General features: G+C 38.5%; 1 protein-coding gene across 1 annotated transcript in view; it reads left to right on the top strand.

Annotated features, from left to right (window-relative positions):
- Positions 1-251: 251 nt before the first annotated feature.
- Positions 252-20,174, top strand: part of GABRR3 (gamma-aminobutyric acid type A receptor subunit rho3) — a gene marked incomplete at its 3' end in the record, with an annotated part of 53,156 nt that continues 33,233 nt past the window's right edge. The window contains 2 exon segments of the mRNA XM_081234210.1: positions 252-338; positions 12,370-12,496. Coding sequence (XP_081090336.1) covers positions 12,372-12,496 — 125 coding nt within the window. The 5' untranslated portion in view covers positions 252-338; positions 12,370-12,371.

Here is a 20,174-nt window from a genome sequence, read left to right as displayed (position 1 = left end):
GTAATCTAAATGATCTCCAAAGATCTTTGCATATCAACATTCTATGACTCTACAATTTCCCACTCAAGATATTTTGCCTACTTGGCATCATGCGGACACAGTGGGAGATCTGTGGAGGCTTGGAATTCGTTATTGTGGTCAGATGTTCTTGATCCAATATAAATAAGACCTCCAGTTACCTTGTGTTTTCTCTTTGTAAGCAAAGTAGCTTCATATCCCAAGAGGAATATTGAGGACACAGCTCTGCTATCCAAGTGTTCCCTTTGGCTCCCTGCCAAAGGAATAGAAACTGGCTGACATCATCAGAATGGAAGGAGAGTGAACAGGAGGCAATTGACGTGAGGGAGACCTTAAACCTTTACAAAGTCTCCAGTGACCCTGAGATTATTTTGTTTCCGGGAGTTACCACTTTCTAATTTTGACAGATGTGGTTTTCTGCTCTTTTCTTAAGAAGCTTCCTGGGTTTGCAAAGAACACTAAAGGGATAAGGAGCAGATCTAGCAACAACAGAGGCAGATGACTTACTGTGACTGAATTGAAACCCTAAGACCTTCTGTGAGCCAACTCTTTGTATCCTAGGCCATTGCCTTATTTTTATTTTTATGCAGACTTAAAATTCATAGCTAACAAATTTTAAACTGCTTTTACTCCTCCCTTAATGTTAATGTTGATATGGATAGTTGTTCTAGCAAAGATGATTCAATGAAGAGGTCAGATAGATTTGTGTCATTTCTACAGTGTGGAGGGGGGCACCCAGGGCACCTGATATGATTAAGTGATGGTGAGGACGCATATGACCTGCCAGACATTCGTGAAAAACATGCGTCCCCCAGAAGAGCTCCACTGCCTGCCTGACAGGTGGATGAAATTCTACATTAGTGCTTCATTCCTTCAGCTCAAAGTATTGTTACAAGAAATCCCCTCTTACTGTCTTGCCTACCCTTCATCAGCTATCAATATTTCATTATGAACTTAAAAGTTTAGTAGTCATGAGAGGAGCTTCAAGATGGCGGAAGAGTAGGACGCGGAGGTCACCTTCCTCCCCACAGATACATCAGAAATACATCTACACGTGGAACAGCTCCTACAGAACACCCACTGAATGCTGGCAGAAGACCTCACACCTCCCAAAAGGCAAGAAACTCCCCACGTACCCGGGTAGGGCAAAAGAAAAAAGAATAAACAGAGACAAAAGGATAGGGACGGGACCTGCACCAGTGGGAGGGAGCCGTGAAGGAGGAAAGGTTTCCACACACTGGGAAGCCCCTTCGCAGGCGGAGACTGCGGGTGGCGGAGGGGGGAAGCTTCGGAGCCACGGAGGAGAGCGCAGCAACAGGGGTACGGAGGGCAAAGCGGAGCAATTCCCGCACAGAGGATCGGTGCCGACCCGCACTCACCAGCCCGAGAGGCTTGTCTGCACACCCGCCGGGGCGGGCGGGGCTGGGAGCTGAGGCTCGGGCTTCGGTCGGAGCGCAGGGAGAGGACTGGGGTTGGCGGTGTGAACACAGCCTGAAGGGGTTAGTGCACCACGGCTAGTCGGGAGGGAGTCCGGGAAAAAGTCTGGACCTGTTGAAGAGGCAAGAGACTTTTTCTAGCCTCTTTGTTTCATGGTGCGCGAGGAGAGGGGATTAAGAGCACTACCTAAACGAGCTCCAGAGACGGGCGCGAGCCGCGGCTGACAGCGCGGACCACAGAGACGGGCATGAAACGCTGAGGCTGCTGCTGCCGCCACCAAGAAGCCTGTGTGCGAGCACAGGTCACTATCCACACCGCCCCTCCCGGGATCCTGTGCAGCCCGCCACTGCCAGGGTCCCGTGATCCAGGGACAACTTCCTGGGACAACACACGGCGCCTCAGGCTGTTGCAACGTCAGGCCGGCCTCTGCCACTGCAGGCTTGCCCTGCATCCGTACCCTTCCCTCCTCCCGGCCTGAGTGAGCTAGAGCCCCCGAATCAGCTGCTCCTGTAACCCCGTCCTGTCTGAGCGAAGAATAGACGCCCTCAGGCGACCTACAGGCACAGGTGGGCCAAATCCAAAGCTGAACCCCGGGAGCTGTGCAAACAAAGAAGAGAAAAGGAAATCTCTCCCAGCAGCCTCAGGAGCAGTGGATTAAAGCTCCACAATCAACTTGATGTACCCGGCATCTGTGGAATACCTGAATAGACAATGAATCATCCCAAAATGAGGCGGTGGACTTTGGGAGCAATGATATATACATATTTTTTCCTTTTTCCTCTTTTTCTGAGTGTGTATGTGTATGCTTCTGTGTGTGATTTGTCTGTATAGCTTTGCTTTTACCATTTGCCCTAGGGTTCTGTCTGTCCGTTTTTTGTTTGTTTGTTTTAGTATAGATTTTAGCGCTTGTTATACTTGGTGGATTTGTTTTTTGGTGTGTTTGCTCCCTTCTTTCTTTCTTTCTTTTTTTTTTATTACTTTAAATTTTTTTATTTTCAATAATTATTTTTATTTTAATAACTTTATTTTATTTTTTCTTTCTTTCTTTCTTTCTCCCTCCCTTTTATTCTGAGCCGTGTGGATGTCAGGGTCTTGGTGCTCCAGCCAGGCATCAGGCCTGTGCCTCCGAGGTGGGAGAGCCAAGTTCACGATACTGGTCAACCAGAGACCTCCCAGCTCCACATAATATCAAACAGTGAAAGCTCTCCCAGAGATCTCCATCTCAATGCCAAGACCCAGCTCCATTCAACGACCAGCAAGCTACAATGCTGAACACCCTATGCCAAACAACTAGCAAGACAGGAACACAACCCCACCCATTAGCAGAGAGGCTGCCTAAAATCACAATAAGGCCACAGACACGCCAAAACACACCACCAGACGTGGACCTGCCCACCAGAAAGACAAGATCCAGTCTCATCCACCAGAACACAGGCACTAGTCCCCTCCACCAGGAAGCCTACACAACACACTGAACCAACCTTAGCCACTGGGGACAGACACCAAAAAAACCGGGAACTACAAACCTGCAGCCTGCAAAAAGGAGACCCCAAACACAGTAAGATAAGCAAAATGAGAAGAGAGAAAAACACATAGCAGATGAAGGAGTAAGGTAAAAACCCGCCAGACCTAACAAATGAAGAGGAAATAGGCAGTCTACCTGAAAAAGAACTCAGAGTAATGATAGTAAAGATGATCCAAAATCTTGGAAATAGAATGGAGAAAATACAAGAAATGTTTAACATGGACTTAGAAGAACTAAAGAGCAAACAAACAATGATGAACAACACAATAAATGAAATTAAAAATTCTCTAGAAGGAATCAATAGCAGAATAACAGAGGCAGAAGAATGGACAAGTAACCTGGAAGATAAAATAGTGGAAACAACTACTGCAGAGCAGAATAAAGAAAAAAGAATGAAAAGGATTGAGGACAGTCTCAGAGACCTCTGGGACAACATTAAACACACCAACATTTGAATTATAGGGCTCCCAGAAGAGGAAGAGAAAAACAAAGGGACTAAGAAAATACTTGAAGAGATTATAGTTGAAAACTTCCCTAATATGGGAAAGGAAATAGTTAATCAAGTCCAGGAAATGCAGAGAGTCCCATACAGGATAAATCCAAGGAGAAACACACCAAGACAAATATTAATGAAACTATCAAAAATTAGATACAAAGAAAAAATATTAAAAGCAACAAGGGAAAAGCAACAAATAACATACAAGGGAATCCCCATAAGGTTAACAGCTGATCTTTAAGCAGAAACTCTGCAAGCCAGAAGGGAGTGGCAGGACATATTTAAAGTGATGAAAGGGAAAATCCTACAACCAAGATTACTTTACACAGCAAGGACCTCATTCAGATTTTATGGAGAAATTAAAAGCTTTACAGACAAGCAAAAGCTAAGAGAATTCAGCACCACAAAACCAGCTTTACAACAAATGCTAAAGGAACTTCTCCAGGCAGGAAACACAAGAGAAGGAAAAGACCTATAAAAACAAACCCAAAATAATTAAGAAAATGGTAATAAGAACATAAATATCTATAATTACCTTAAATGTAAATGGATTAAATGCTCCAAACAAAACACATAGACTGGCTGAATGGATACGAAAAAAGGACCCATATATATGCTGTCTACAAGAGACCCACTTCAGACCTAGGGACACATACAGACAGAAAGTGAGGGGATGGAAAATGATATTCCATGCAAATGGAAACCAAAAGAAAGCTATAGTAGCAATTCTCATATCAGACAAAACAGACTTTAAAACAAAGACTGTTACAAGAAACAATGAAGGACACTACATAATGATCAAGGGATCAATCCAAGAAGAAGATATAATAATTGTAAATATTTATGCACCCAACACAGGAGCACCTCAATACATAAGGCAAATACTAACAGACATAAAAGGGGAAATCAACAGTAACACAGTCATAGTAGGGGACTTTAACACTCCATTTTCACCAATGAACAGATCAACCAAAATGAAAATTGATAAGGAAACACAAGCTTTAAATGATACATTAAACAAGATGGACTTAATTGATATTTATAGGACATTCCATCCAAAAACAACAGGATACACTTTCTTCTCAAGTGCTCATTGAACATTCTCCAGGAGAGATCATACCTTGGGTCACAAATCAAGCCTTGCTAAATTTAAGAAAATTGAAGTCATATCAAGTATCTTTTCTGACCACAACGCTATGAGACTAGATATCAATTACAGGAAACAATCTGTAAAAAATACACACACATGGAGGATAAACAATACACTACTTAAGAACCAAGAGATCACTGAAGAAATCAAAAAGGAAAACAAAAAATACCTAGAAACAAATGACAATGAAAACACAATGACCTAAAACCTATGGGATGCAGCAAAAGTAGTTCTAAGAGGAAAGTTTATAGCAATACAATCCTACCTTAAGAAACAAGAAACATCTCAAATAAACAACCTAACCTTATACCTAAAGCAATTAGAGAAAGAACAAAAAAACCCAAAAGTTAGCAGAAGGAAAGAAATCATAAAGATCATATCAGTAATCAATGAAAAAGAAATGAAGGAAGCTATAGCAAAGATCAATAAAACTAAAAGCTGGTTCTTTGAGAAGATAAACAAAATTGATAAACCATTAGCCAGACTTATCAAGAAAAACAAGGAGAAGATTCAAATCAATAGAATTAGAAATGAAAAACGAGAAGTAACAACTGACACTACAGAAATACAAAGGATCATGAGAGATTACTACAAGCAACTCTATGCCAATAAAATGGACAACCTGGAAGAAATGGACAAATTCTTAGAAAAGCACAACCTTCTGGGACTCAACCAGGAAGAAATAGAAAATATAAACAGACCAATCACAAGCACTGAAATTGAAACTGTGATTAAAAATCTTCCAACAAAGAAAAGCCCAGGATGAGATGGCTTGACAAGCAAATTCTATCAAACATTTACAGAAGAACTAACACCTATCCTTCTCAAACTCTTCCAAAATATAGCAGAAGGAGGAACACTCCCAAACGCATTCCATGAGGCCACCATCACCCTGATGCCAAAACCAGACAAAGATGTCACAAAGAAAGAAAACTACAGGCCAATATCACTGATAAACATAGATGCAAAAATCCTCAACAAAATACTAGCAAACCGAATCCATATTAAAAGGATATTAAAAGGATCATTCACCATGATCTAATGGGCTTTGTCCCAGGAATGCAAGGATTCTTCAATATAAGCAAATCAATCAGTATGATAAACCATATTAACAAATTGCAGAATAAAAACCATATGATCATCTCAATAGATGCAGAAAAACTTTTGACCAAATTCAACACCCATTTATGATAAAAACCCTCCAGAAAGTAGGCATTGAGGGAACTCACCTCAACATAATAAAAGCCATATATGACAAATCTACAGCCAACATTGTCCTCAATGTTGAAAAACTGAAACCATTTGCACTAAGATCAGGAACAAGACAAGGTTGCCCACTCTCACCACTATTATTCAACATAGTTTTGGAAGTTTTAGCCACAGCAATCAGAGAAGAAAAGGAAATTAAAGGAAACCAAATCGGAAAATAAGAAGTAAAGCTGTCACTGTTTGTAGATTACATGATATTATACATAGAGAATCCTAAAGATGCTCCCAGAAAACTACTAGAGCTAATCAGTGAATTTGGTAAAGTATCAGGATACAAAATTAATGCACAGAAATCTCTTGCATTCCTATACACTAATGATGAAAAATCTGAAAGAGAAATTAAGGAAACATTCCCATTTACCATTGCAATAAAAAGAATAATATACCTAGGAATAAACCTACCTAAGGAGACAAAAGACCTGTATCCAGAAACCTATAAGACACTGATGAAAGAAATTAAAGATGATAGAAACAGATGGAGAGATATACCATGTTCTTGGATTAGAAGAATCAACATTGTGAAAATGACTGTACTACCCAAAGCAATCTACAAATTCAATGCAATCCCTATCAAACTACCACTGGCATTTTTCACAGAAATAGAACAAAAAAATTCACAATTTATATGGAAACTCAAAAGACCCCAAATAGCCAAAGCAATCTTGAGAAAGAAAAATGGAGCTGGAGGAATCAACTCCTGGACTTCAGACTATACTACAAAGCTACAGTAATCAAGACAGTATGGTACTGGCACAAAAACGGAAATATAGATCAATGGAACAGGATAGAAAGCCCAGAGGTAAACTCACACACATATTGTCACCTTATTTTTGATTAAGGACGCAAGAATATACAATGGAGAAAAGACAGCCTCTTCAATAAGTGGTGCTGCGAAAACTGGACAGCTACATGTAAAAGAATGAAATTAGAACACTCCCTAACACCATACACAAAAATAAACTCAAAATGGATTAAAGACCTAAATGTAAGGCCAGCCACTATAAAAGTATTAGAAGAAAACATAGGCAGCACACTCTATGACATAAATCACAGCAAGATCCTTTTTGACCCCCCTCCTAGAGTAATGGAAATAAAAACAAAAATAAACAAATGGGACCTAATGAAATTTAAAAGCTTTTGCATAGTAAAGGAAAACATAAACAAGACGAAAAGACACCCCTCAGAATGGGAGAAAATATTTGCAAATGAAGCAACTGACAAACGATTAATCTTCAAAATTTACAAGCAGGTCATGCAGCTCAATATCAAAAAAACCAACAACCCAATCCAAAAATGGGCAGAAGACCTAAACAGACATTTCTCCAAAGAAGATATACAGATTGCCAACAAACAGATGAAAGAATGCTCAACATCATTAATCATTAGAGCAATGCAGATCAAAACTACAATGAGGTATCATCTCACACCAGTCAGAATGGCCATCATCAAAAAATCTAGAAGCAATAAATGCTGGAAGGTGTGTGGAGAAAAGGGAACCCTCTTGCACTGTTAGCGGGAATGTAAATTGATACAGCCACTATGGAGAACAGGATGGAGGTTCCTTAAAGAACTGAAAATAGAACTACCATATGACCCAGCAATCCCACTACTGGGCATATACCCTGAGAAAACCATAATTCAAAAAGAGTCATGTACCAAAATGTTCATTGCAGCTCTATTTACAATAGCCAGGACGTGGAAGCAACTTAATTGTACATCGACAGATGAATGGATAAAGAAGGTGTGGCACATACATACAATGGAATATTACTCAGCCATAAAAAGAACGAAATTGAGTTATTTGTAGTGAGGTGGATGGACCTAGAATCTGTCATACAGAGTGAAGTAAGTCAGAAAGAGAAAAAAAATACCTTATGCTAACACACATATATGGAATTTAAAAAAAAAGATCATGAAGAGCCTAGGCGCAGGACAGGAATAAAGACGCACACCTACTAGAGAATGGACTTGAGGACACGGGGAGGGGGAAGGGTAAGCTGGGACGAAGTGAGAGAGTAGCATGGACTTATATACACTACCAAATGTAAAATAGAAAGCTAGTGGGAAGCAGCCGCATAGCACAGGGAGATCAGCTCGGTGCTTTGTGACCACCTAGAGGGATGGGGTAGAGAGAGTGGGAGGGAGATGCAAGAGGGAAGAGATATGAGGACATATGTATATGTATAGCTGGTTCACTTTGGTATAAAGCAGAAATTAACACACCATTGTAAAGCAATTACACTGCAATAAAGATGTTAAAAAAAAAGTAGTCATGAGATGCTAGGACATAGAATTTTGATAAGGAGGATTTGTAAAGCACAGATTTACTGATAAATCAGAATTTCCCAAACTGGGTGCTCTGGAGGAGCACTTCTTTTGAGGAGTATTAGTAAGTCTGGTGGATTTTTTTTTAAATGGAGATCTGAGGTCAACCTAGTTTTGGAAACACACAATTCAGCAGAACTAAACAGGATTTTTTCTGATGCTTTTAACGTAACAAATATTTATTAAACACTGATTATATGCCAAAAATGGTTACAAGTGTTTAGGATACCCCAGGGAACAAAACAGACAAAGGATGCTTCCTTGTAAAGCTTACATTCTAGCATGATTACACAGAGAATGAATAATAACTATAATAAGTAAATTGTATAAAACATGCTAAGTGGAGTATGTGGTAGATTGGTAACAGGTGTTTGAAGGAAAGGGCGCATACTGCATTTTTTAAAGGGGGGTTAGTGTATGCTTCATTGAATAAATGACATTTGAGCAAAGATTTAAATTTGTTAAAGGAGTTAGTCATATAGATCCTTGGGTGGGTCAGGATCTATATGATGGGTGGGTCAGGCAAGTGTGACAACCTGTGCAAAGCCCCTCTGTGGGAGTGTGTTTGGTGTGTTCCAGGAACAACAAAGAGGCCAGTATGTCTACAGCCAGTGGTGGGGGAGGGAACAGTGGAGAAGCCAGAAGGCAGGGAAGAGGAGGGAACTGTAGATTAGGTAAGGCTTTCCTAGCCTTTGTAAAGACTTTTCAAATGGAAGAAAAGGAGAAGCCATTGCAGAGTTTTGAAGAGAGGAGTGACTTGACCTGACTTATATTTTTAAAGGATCGCTGGCTGCTGTGTTGAGCACTAACTGAAACAAGGCAAGGGAAGAAGCAAGGAGACAGGCCACCACTGCAATAATTCAAGCAACAGATGATGATGACTAAAAGGCCAGGGTAGTAGCTGAGCTGCTGGTGAGAAGTACTTGGATCCTGGATGTATTTTTAAGGTGGACTGGACAAGGAATGTCAGAGACAGGAGTTAAGAACGAGCAGTGTTGTTATTAGTTGATATAGAGAAGGCTATTGGTGGGCTGGGGGGAGGGATATTAACAAACTTACTTTTGGACATGTTGAGCTTGAGATACTTATCAGACATCCAAGTAAGCAGGCAGTTGGATATGTGTCTTAGTCTGTTTGGGCCGCTATCACACTATACCACACACTGGGCAGTTTATAAACAACAGAAATTGATTTCTCACAGTTCATGTCCAAGATCAGGGTGCCAGCTTGGTCAGATGAAGGCTGTTTTCCAGGTTGCAGACTTCTTGTTTTATCCTCACATGGTGGAAGGGGTGAGAGATCTTTCTGGAGCCTCTCTTATGAGATCATTCATCCCATTTTTGAGGGCTTCATCCTAATCACCTCCCAAAGACTCCACCTACTAAAACCATCACCTTTGAGGGTTAAGATTTCAGCATTTGTATGTGGGGGACACAAATATTGAGACCATAGGAATATGAGATGGAATTTCGGGAGAAAAGCCTGGACTGATTATATAATTTGGGAGTGTATATACAGTTCTTAAAGCCTTGAGACTGGCTGAGATCACAAAATGAGTGAGTTGGTAGGAAAGAGTACTAAAGTACTGAAGTGCTGAGCATAGGGCCATTCGAGTACTGTGAAATCTGTTAGAGGAAGGGAGATAAGATAATAGAAACGAGCAGGAATGAGCAAGATGTAAGAGGAAAACAGGCAAGTCCAGTTTCCCAGAGGGCAGGTGAAGAAAATATATCAAGTAGGGAGAGCTCAGGTGTGTCGCTGTTTCCAACAGATCTAGTAAGATAAGCACTGAGGCTAGACCATTGAACTCACATCCTCCCCATTGCTGAAGGAGGAGAACACTTTCACTGAACCGTGTGATGTGAACTGTGAATCCCCAACCTAGACGGGGGACTCACAGTTGGCAAATTATGCCCCGTGGGCTGTATCCATCCCACCAAATGGTTTTTACAGTGTTTAATTGGGGGAGAAAAGAGAAGAAGATTTCATGATACATGAAAACTCTATGAAATTCAAATGTCAACAAACAAATTTTATTGGTAAACAGCCACAAAAATTTTTTTTGTTGTATAGTGTTTCCCAAACTCCCTTGGCACAGAACATTTTTTCACAAAACATCTCCAGTGTAGCCAAGAACTACTTTGGGAAATGTTGGTGTAGATCCTGGTACTTAATGAAGAGAACAGGGCCAGGTAGCAGAGAGTGCTCGGGTCAAGTGTCAGGGCCCTGGATCTCATGAGATCACCAGGGTAGAAAACAAACTTTGACCATGGTGGCATCCTCCAGAAGTAGCTTAAGACCAGCAACTTTCCTCACATTTCTTCTATTGACTGGCTCTTTGCGGAAGAGGAAAGCTTACTGGCCCAGAAATACATGAAAAAAAATGCTCAAACTTCTCTAGCCATTAGGGACATTAAACTTAAAACTACAGCATTGATTGGATTGGGTAACATTTAAAAGCCTGATAATATTAATGTTAAAAAAAGATTTTAAGAAATGAGGGCTCTCATTCACTTCTAATGGGGCTGTAAATTGGTACAGTCATGTTTAGGAGCATTATGATAGTCTCTTATAAATTTGAAGATGTGAAAATTGTTCAGCCTAGAAGTTTTACTCCTAGGTACTTACCCTAGAGAAACTCTTTATGTATGAGAACAAGAAAATATTGACAAAAATTCACTGCAGGGTTGCTTATAATAGATTGTTTATCATTGAAAAGTAAGAAATAATGCCCATCAGCAAAAGAATAAATAAAATGTTAGTTATCTACACAGTGAGATACTATATGGCACTCAAAAATTAAGACTGCAGCTATCAACACAATAAATCTAAGCATAATGTGGAGAGGAAAAGTATGTTGCAGAGGTAAAAGTATAATTTAACACCATTTTTATTAAGCTTTCTGAAATATGCAAAAAATTTGTACATAATATACATAATAGTATAACTGTATACAATGATAAACACTAAATAGGGGATTAAGAGAGAGGTAAGTATTTATTAAACATCATTCTGTATATTTGTAATATTTTAATACTTGTAATATTTTATATTAAACACATATTTTAAAGAGGAAAGACATGCCAAAGAAACATAGGAGGAGATGCATGGGCCAAGAGAAGAGATAACCCAAATCAAAATAAATTAACACCATCAAGCAATAACACAGGATATGAGGTGTCAAGGAGACAAATCAATTCGAGAAAATTTAAGAATTCCTTCACAGTATATCCCTGGGAAGAAAACAGCATTCTTCTTAAGTCCTAGTAAACAGGTCAGCTGTCACTGGATTGCTCACCCTGTGCTTTTGCAGTTGGAGAAACTGAATTTCACTAACCTGCCCATTCACTGGTACTTTGCATACATGGAGGGAATATTTCTACTCGATGTGTGCAAAGTACATTTAGGAGCCGATGTGGCCATAATTTAATTCCTTACCCACTGCCCAAGACTAATTTCTTTTTTTATTTATCTGGCTGCTCACCACATTAAACCTTAAATTGAACTACTTTTTATATCAATGGAATAAACCATCATCTTAAAATATGATTATTTATTTGATAAAATAATAATTTAAGTTTGTTTGTATTCTGGCAATCTGTACGCATTTGGAGAGGGAAAGATTCCTTTCTGGATTAAAAAAACAGCCATGAGATAAAGGAAAGGATCTTTAAAACTATAACTAAAATTAAACTAATCATCTTTATTCTCATTAAGCATATTATTTTGCTGAGTCATTAAATATATTCAAATGATATTGTGTTGGATTAAGGTGACTTAATGCCTAATCTCACTTCTTTGTCTGCGGAGGACTGCAGCTGAGAGTTTATTGAGTAGAGGATCAAGCATCCCACTAAGAACCTTCCCTGGAAACAGGGACTAAAGGATGGAAACAAAAGGATGGAAACAAAATGAAAAAATCTGCTTTGTTTTTCTTAAATTGCTGGTGATGCAGACAAATGTTTGCCTGTAAATGATGTCAATCCATTTAACCTACTAAAACAAAAGACACAGCATTGAAAACAATGTCTCTCTTTTTTCCTTGATACCTTTTTACCTGGCACTCTAATTATTTTTTAAAAGACACATGAAGAAGCAATATTGGTAACAGCATTGGTTGCATCCATCTACATTCCTTTCTTTCTGCAGAGATGAGACCGGCTTCCCAGCTGGTCTTCTTCACCTGCATCTGGATCATACTGATGTCAAATGCTTGTGCTGCTGGTGAAAGCAAGAAGCTTCACCAGCGCTGCTTCTCTTCAGTGAAGCCGACCCGGTAAGATATCCATAGTGTAGTCCCAGTTTCTCTCACCACCTGCCTCAGAACTATATCTTTAATGGTAGCACGTATTTGTGGTAGTGATTGTCTCTAGAGATAGCATTCACCCATCAAAATAAATCACCTCTAATGATAATAGAAAGAGCAGAATCTGGGGTTTCTGCTGGCATTTGCTTTCTTATTTTTGGAGAAAACAGTTAAAGGGCTCATGTATGAATCTTCTTTCAAGGATTGTATTTCTCCAATGAGTAATGCATTTATTATAAATAACGACATGAGTTTAATGTTTCTTCAAATTTTTTGAGTAGAAATTAGTCTAAGCACCAATTTCTAATGTCAAGTACTTGCAGAGTGTATGGTTCTGTATTTCGATGAGACAGTACTGAAAGACATTAAAGCCATTTGTTGTTTTTTAAAATTCATTTTCCATTTTGAAAGTCATCTTTGAAATATCATCCTGAATGTCAATACATCATCATTATTATCTTATCATCAATAATCAGAGTATATTTGGACCTGCTAGTGAAGGGGCATAGCTCTCTACTAGAATGACCAGTTCATCCTGATTTGCCTGGGGTTCCATGGTTTTTAGCACTAGAAGTCCCAGGAACCCCCTCAGTCGCAGACAAACTAGAACGATTAGTCACCCTACTACCCTTTAATAACCAAGAAATGACCTCCTGTTGTAGGGAAAGTCTTTCCTTTTCACCAAGCACAAGATTCCCAAAAAGACCCAGTAGGAGAAATTGAGGAATAAAGGTGAGTAATATCACCCAGCCAACCTTAGCAATCAGTGAGGTAACTTTTGTTTCAGCCAGATTGCCCTCACATCTTGGATATTTATGAAGCACTCACTATAACATCAGGAAAGAACACAAAAATTTAATAAATCCTTCTGAAGCCTCAGGTTTAATGACCAAAAACAAAAGAGGTATGGGGGGAGGGGAGGAGAGGTCACTAGATTCCTAATTCCTGCTCTGCTCTTAAAACTCAAGGACCACCTCCCACACTTCCCTTCCAGGCTTCTGCTCCCACACACAGATCTGAGATGCTATGAAATCTTGCCCAGTTTAGACACTTTCAGTCTTCTTTAAGGCAATTGGGCAAGCAATATTTGGGAAATGTGGGGCTATACAACCAAACTGTATGTTTTTTCAGATTGCTTATAGCATCTAGTATATTTTAGTAGTATATTTTATCTCATTTTGAAACAAATAGAGACTGCTTAAAATATCATCTACGACTCGAACAATAGGAAGTTTGTCCAGTTTGTTTGGTGGATGTGCAGATAAGAAGGGAGATGGTCATAGGAACTCATCAGTCTCACCAGCACACTCTCGGTGGACGAGTTGCTGCAGAAAAAGCTACCATGTGTATTTTTTAGGTGTCATTTAAGGGACAAGAGGAGAACATCTGTTCTTTGGGGTGGGGTGGGAATTTCTCTCTTATGTTAGGTGTCTAATTTTTAGAATTTGTTTAAATGAAGAGGGAACCCTGGGCTTCCTACTCCATGGGGCCAAGCATGTTTGTTTTCACTTCTCTATATCCTAAGTGAGGTACCCCTTTCAGCAATAAGCTACAATATGATTCATTAAAATTTATATCTGCTTCTTTTGTTCTTCAAAGAAAAATCCTCTAGGACACTAGGGATTGTGTCAAACATAGACCCTAGTTCAGAAGCAGCCACTTAGGATGAAAGTTAGGCATTTTCCCCAGTGAACAGAATAATTCAGCCAGCCTGTTTCTGAGCTGTCACTCAGCACTCTCTCATGAAGATTTTAAGGCATTTTGACAAAAATACTGAAATTACTGTATAGGATAGTTTCTAGAGTAAAAAGCCCAGGATACTTTAGACCTTAGTATATGAATAAATGCCGTGAGGTTCTTTGCCCTACACACAACCTGATTATTGGTAATTAAATAAGTAATGAGTGAATGAATGAACAGTCCACTCTGTCATAATGCAAGAGAACTAATAGAATGAACATGGAAGAAAGGCCTGATCTTTCTTTGAAAATTAGGAAGTATATCTTTATATATTAGCTCACATTTATGTACATTATTTTGAGCCAGTTTTCCTACAATCAGGCCCTTAAATCCTTTGCTATTAACCTTTTTCATTCAGAATATAATCTTACTTTTTGCCCAAAGATTCCCTTTTTTATCCAAGTATTTTAAAAATCTTTCATCCAAACATTCCCTTTATTTCTTAAAGGCAAAATGGGGGAGAGGAGGAGTTGATGAATAAATTAAGCATGGCAGGGGAAAATGTTCCTGTTTTGCCTAGGGGAGAGATTTGGCTCTCTAAGGATGCAAAGAGGATTAGACATCTAGACTCACTGAATATTTATTCATTCTTTTAACAATTGTACTGAGTGCCTTTTGTATGACAAGTACTGGGTTGAGAGTTAAGAACAACACACTGTCTCTGGCTTTAAGAATAATCAGCAGAGTGCCAGTGTCTGTGCAAAATGGCTTGCAAGAGCCAACTGTTAAATTTTAAGGCTGTTAAATATAAGCACTATTAAAAATTAAATTATATAAATATACAATTAAATAAATTATTTTTAAAACGAAGGTAATAAATACTTAAAACTCACCACTTCCTAACTACTTTACTACATGTTGCTATTGTCTATTGTTCTCCATTATTTATATCTATTTATGTCTGGTAGAAATACTACACTATACTGTACTATACTATCCTATAAACTGTAGTATACTATAATACACAAAACCATACTTTATTATACTATACTACACTATGGGCTACACACATCTCTGTCATATCAGTAGCTTGGAATCAGCTATGGTGGCAGTATTTGCATCATGGAAATCAACAAACACTACAAATAGGGCTTTTTTTTTTCCAGGAGAGCCACTTAAACATTTACCAGCACATCCAGGAACCTAATGTAGAAGCCAAGAGGGTCCTAGAGATTGCCAATTCAACTGCTACTGCAAATAACAAAGGGAGTGGCAGAGACTGTGGCAACTACAGGCTATATGCTCCTCTGGGGGCAGAGGCTGGTCAGGTCAAGACTTCTTATAAGACAACTTGAGCTTGGTATTGCCAGATTTTCTGATTTTTCAAGAGAAAAATTCAGATTTTCGTGTGAAATTTTCCACTTTAATACACCATATGGGCTATCCAAAAAATGTCTGCAAACCAGCTCCTAATCTGGTCCAATTTCTTCATTTCACAGATGAGGAAACTGAGACCTCACTGAGCTCATGATCTGGTAGAGACACAAGTTAAGTCATGGAAACTGTCGAGTCTCAAGTGGGGCACTCTCTCTGGCTGGCTCTTCCACAGAAATGCTCGTCCATGTAGATTTTTCCTTTATAAGAAACGGGCTGTTGACTAAAGTCAAGTGTGTATTCCCAGAGTCATGAGTTCAAGGGCAGTTCAGTTGAAGCCACAAGATTCACTCCCTATAATGCACCATGTCCTCTCTAAGAAGTTTCAAAAGCATCAGGGACCTAAAAATAAACATTGGATCCAGAATTATCAAGGTTTTCTTTGTGATCAAAAACTGGATCAACTGATTTTCCTTCCGACTACTTTACTGCATTCCTTGGATTGGCATGAAAGGATGAGAATCATCTTCGTAGCTCTCAAAATCAACTTCTAAACGGGTTTTATGAGTATATTGCTACCCACAAAGTATAAACATTTCTATTTCATCCTATTCTTAGCAGCATTGGGTACTAAAATTCTTTTGTTTTCTGCTCATTTAATAGGTATAAAATGGCATTCATACTTTTAATTTTTATCTCACTGTTAACTCTCTAGATTAAATATTTTTTAATATGTTTCTTAATTATAACCTCTCTTGGGTAAATAGTCTATTTAGTCAGGCCTAGTCATTTTCAAGTCCTGATCCTAGTAAACTAATCAACTATATAGGCCCTTGGGAAAGCAGTTTGGTAAAGCAACCAGCTGAGTATGACTCAGTTAAAATGAGTTTTTGTCTTTCCACTTACTGAACACCAATGTATCAGAATGAGTTGGATGTATTTGCTTTTCCTCAAGCAGTTCTGGTACTTTTTAATTCTCTGCCTAGTACATCCTCCTCAAAGACCCCTTTATTCCCCTGAAACCACTAAAAATCCAGCCCTTCCTTCCCCCTGAACCCACACTTTCTTAGTGACAAAATTATAGTAAAGTTTCTGATACTGACAAGAGGGGGGAACATAAAAATTTGGTTCCTTTGTTTCATCCAGAAAGAAAAAGGTTCTAACTCAAAAAGAAAAATGATAACTATTACCGAGCCTTACCTGTTGTTTCTCAAACAATGTTCATAATCTTTCTTTGTGGGGAAAGAATAAGAATGCTGTAATGATTAAGAATGCTATAAAGATTAAGAATGCTGTAATGATGCAAGGCTCTTCCATGAGTTGAGATTTCTTTGCTCTATCCCATTGGCACCTAGCCTTCTAGAAGACCCTCTCCTCAGACAGAAGTCATCCAAAAGATTTCTTTCAGTAACTACTAAAAACAAAATCATTTTTTCTAGGAAAGGGAAGAGGGCAGAAGACAAAGGGGCTTAAAATGATACATATATGGGATCAGGCCAGAAAGCGCTGAGCGAAATCTGATTCTCTGTCATAAATTCATCCCCTTATTAAGCATATTTACTTCTCTTGCCTTTGTCTGTTCTATTTCAGTCTTCATTTTATTAACCTTTCTATATATGTCTTTTTTTTTTAATAAGCCAGAGGTCTTCAAATAGGGCACTTATACTCCTAGAGTATAATGTTCCCCTTAGGGTACATGCAAGCTATCAGAGGGGCACCTGGGCATGGAGAGTTTTAAAATAAGTATTTCTGGATCCCTGACTTCCTCTGACCTCTTTCCTAAAACTGATCCTCCTGAAAACTTGCCTGCAATCTCCTCTGTAGCCTCCCTTTAATGATTGCTCTGTCCCATTTAGCAAAATAAAGGCATGCCTCTCCCTCTTCCTGAATCTTAACTATGTGTATTACACCAGTGTATAAAATCCTCCCAGGTACAAAGAAACCTTTACAGATATTGTTGTTGAGGTAATGGATGACTTTAGTTTAAATAACACATCCTTTTACAAACTGCGTGATTTTTTTTTCTTTTTTTTTTTTTGAGTTCATCAATATTGAAGTAAGAACCTAATTAATTTGTCAGATTACAAATCATTAGAAATAATTGATGATAGAGCACAACGTGAATTTTGGAAAATAAGAAGGAATTTAAATAATTAAGTTACATTCCTGAAACAAAATTTCTTGCAATTCCATGCACTTACATACATATATATCAACAAAGTTTTTCAATATTTTCATCTATAGAAGTGAAAAGTAGGATCAGGGAAATGTAAATCAAAACTACAATGAGATATCTATCACCTCATACCTATTAGAAGGGCTTTATCAAAAAGACAAGAAATAACAAGTGCAATAAGTAATATACATTTACAGATACACAAAATAGGGAAAATATACCATCACTTTATTAAGAAATACTTTTCCTATAAAATTTAATTCATAATTTTAATAAGTATCAACATTTATGTGCATTATGTTTTGCTCCATTTGCAATAGTCACAGAGACTAAAAAAGATGATTTTAATATGTATACATATATTCTTGCAAAGAAGTATGATGGGGTGATAAAATTCAATGAAGGAAATTTTGGATTGGCCAAAAAGTTCATTCAGGTTTTTCCGTAACATCTTACAGAAAAACCCGAATGAACTTTCAAATAAAATGGAAATAAAATAAAATACAAGTTCCAAGAAAACAAGGAATGAGATAAAACTTCTGGTTTTTAAAGAGGAGTTTATTCATGTATTTTAAAATGCATAAAGTGGGTATTTTAGGTTCATTGGATACATTAAAGGAGGAATATGTTTTATTTTAAATTATAATCAATATTTAAGTAATTTTCATTTTTGTGATGAAAAAATTGTAGGTGTCTACTTAAATATGTGTGAGGTTTTAAAAATTCTTTTAGAGGGTATCTAAGCCGCATAAACCTCTTTGAGAAGTAGATGTATAAATAAAGTCAAAAATAAATAAAGATGGGCCATCTCACTGTACATCAGAAGAGCCCTTAGGTAAGAAAAGGTGTGTGTGATTTCACGTACTGCCAAGAGTGCCTTTCATAGCAGGCTGCATGTTCATTGTTCTGGGGATTCTTAATTAAGATTTATCCCTACCAATCTCATGGAGGGGTATGCTTTTGAAAAGAGTATTAGAGATTGCCGTTTTGTTGTGTATATTACTGAAGAAGTTCACAAATTTCCATGAATTTCCACCCAAGGTTACATTCCATTTTTCATAAAATAATAACAACTAGCTAGCTTTTATAAAATGTCTGCTATTTTCCAGACCAGTAGTTCTCCAGAGAAATTGTTGTAAATGCAAATTCTCATACCCTAAAACTGTGGAACCAGAAACTCTGGGCATGGGCCCCAGCAAACCTGGTGATTCAGATGCACCCCAAAGATAGTATTTACAAAACATCTGGTAGGGAGCCTTGAACACAGTAGGCATTTAATAAAAACTAGCTGCTATTACTTTTTCAATAAATGGTTCATTCTAGCTCCTTGAAAGAAGTTTTCTAGTTAAGAGATCCTTGGAAGAAATAGTTTTATGTGTTCATTTATTCATAGGATAAAATGACTTATGTTTAAAATCAAACTCATTTGTCTTCTACTCAAAACAGATTTGTTCCTCCAACTTCGCCATTTCTATCAATGGCAAAAATACATACATAAATCTCTGAGGGTTTCAGCCAGAAACTTCTCTATTTAAAGACCATACTAGGTGATCTGAGGTGCCCATAAGCCTGGACATATTTCTTAAACCAGCCGCTTCAGGATGTGAAATTCCCACCATCAGTCACTTTATTGAGTTAGGAAATTGCGTTCACAAGTCTTATGTTAGAAATTTACGTGTGTTTCCTGAAGAAGACATGTATCAATGCAAAAGCCAGTCAGGAATTCAGAGTAACTAGAATTCACCTAGAAGACCCCTCAGTGCCTCGTGTTATTGCTGCTGCTGACGGTGATGGTGACAGGAACGTTCTTCTGGAAGAGGCAGACCTAGTTCACTAGGTCTCGGGCACCGGGGATGAGCAGACAGCAGCACGTCACATACAGAGGAGCTGTGTGCGCTTCCACAGATGTTCTGCCGCCACACTTAGAATACGTCTGGGAGGTATGTGTCACAGCACAGGAAATGAGTCAGGGAGGCCCAGCAACTTGCCAGAGTTCAAAGACCCAGGGAGGAACGGGCTTCACTCCCAGATCAGGACTCCACCCACACGGGAGAGGCCACACACTTTGCCTTTGCCCTAGAAAACTGCAGGTGAAAATAGGCTGCACCTGCTTCACAGCTGGACCTGACCTGACGTCCAGTCAGCTGTCAGATCATCCATTTTTCCCTGGGATTCCTCTCCATCCATGCCCATCGCCTTCTCTCAGGTTCCAGAATCTGCCATAGGGGTACTTCCTCTAATCTCAACCAGCACATTCTGTCTTTGTAAAACACTATTTTCATCAGTCTACAATTTTTCATGTTTTTTTTTTTTACTGTCTTAGTGCAAGAGGTAGTTTTTTGTTTTGTTTTGTTTTGTTTTTTTCAAGAGGTAGTTTAACTTCATTGACTCTAAGAATCACTTAGGTAGCGCACTGAA

The sequence above is a fragment of the Mesoplodon bidens genome (genome assembly GCF_964165515.1).
Source record: "Mesoplodon bidens genome assembly, chromosome: 5".
NCBI lineage: Eukaryota > Metazoa > Chordata > Mammalia > Artiodactyla > Ziphiidae > Mesoplodon > Mesoplodon bidens.
The sequence above is the reverse complement of the archived record's forward strand: the minus strand, read 5'-3'. Positions and strand labels throughout refer to the sequence as shown.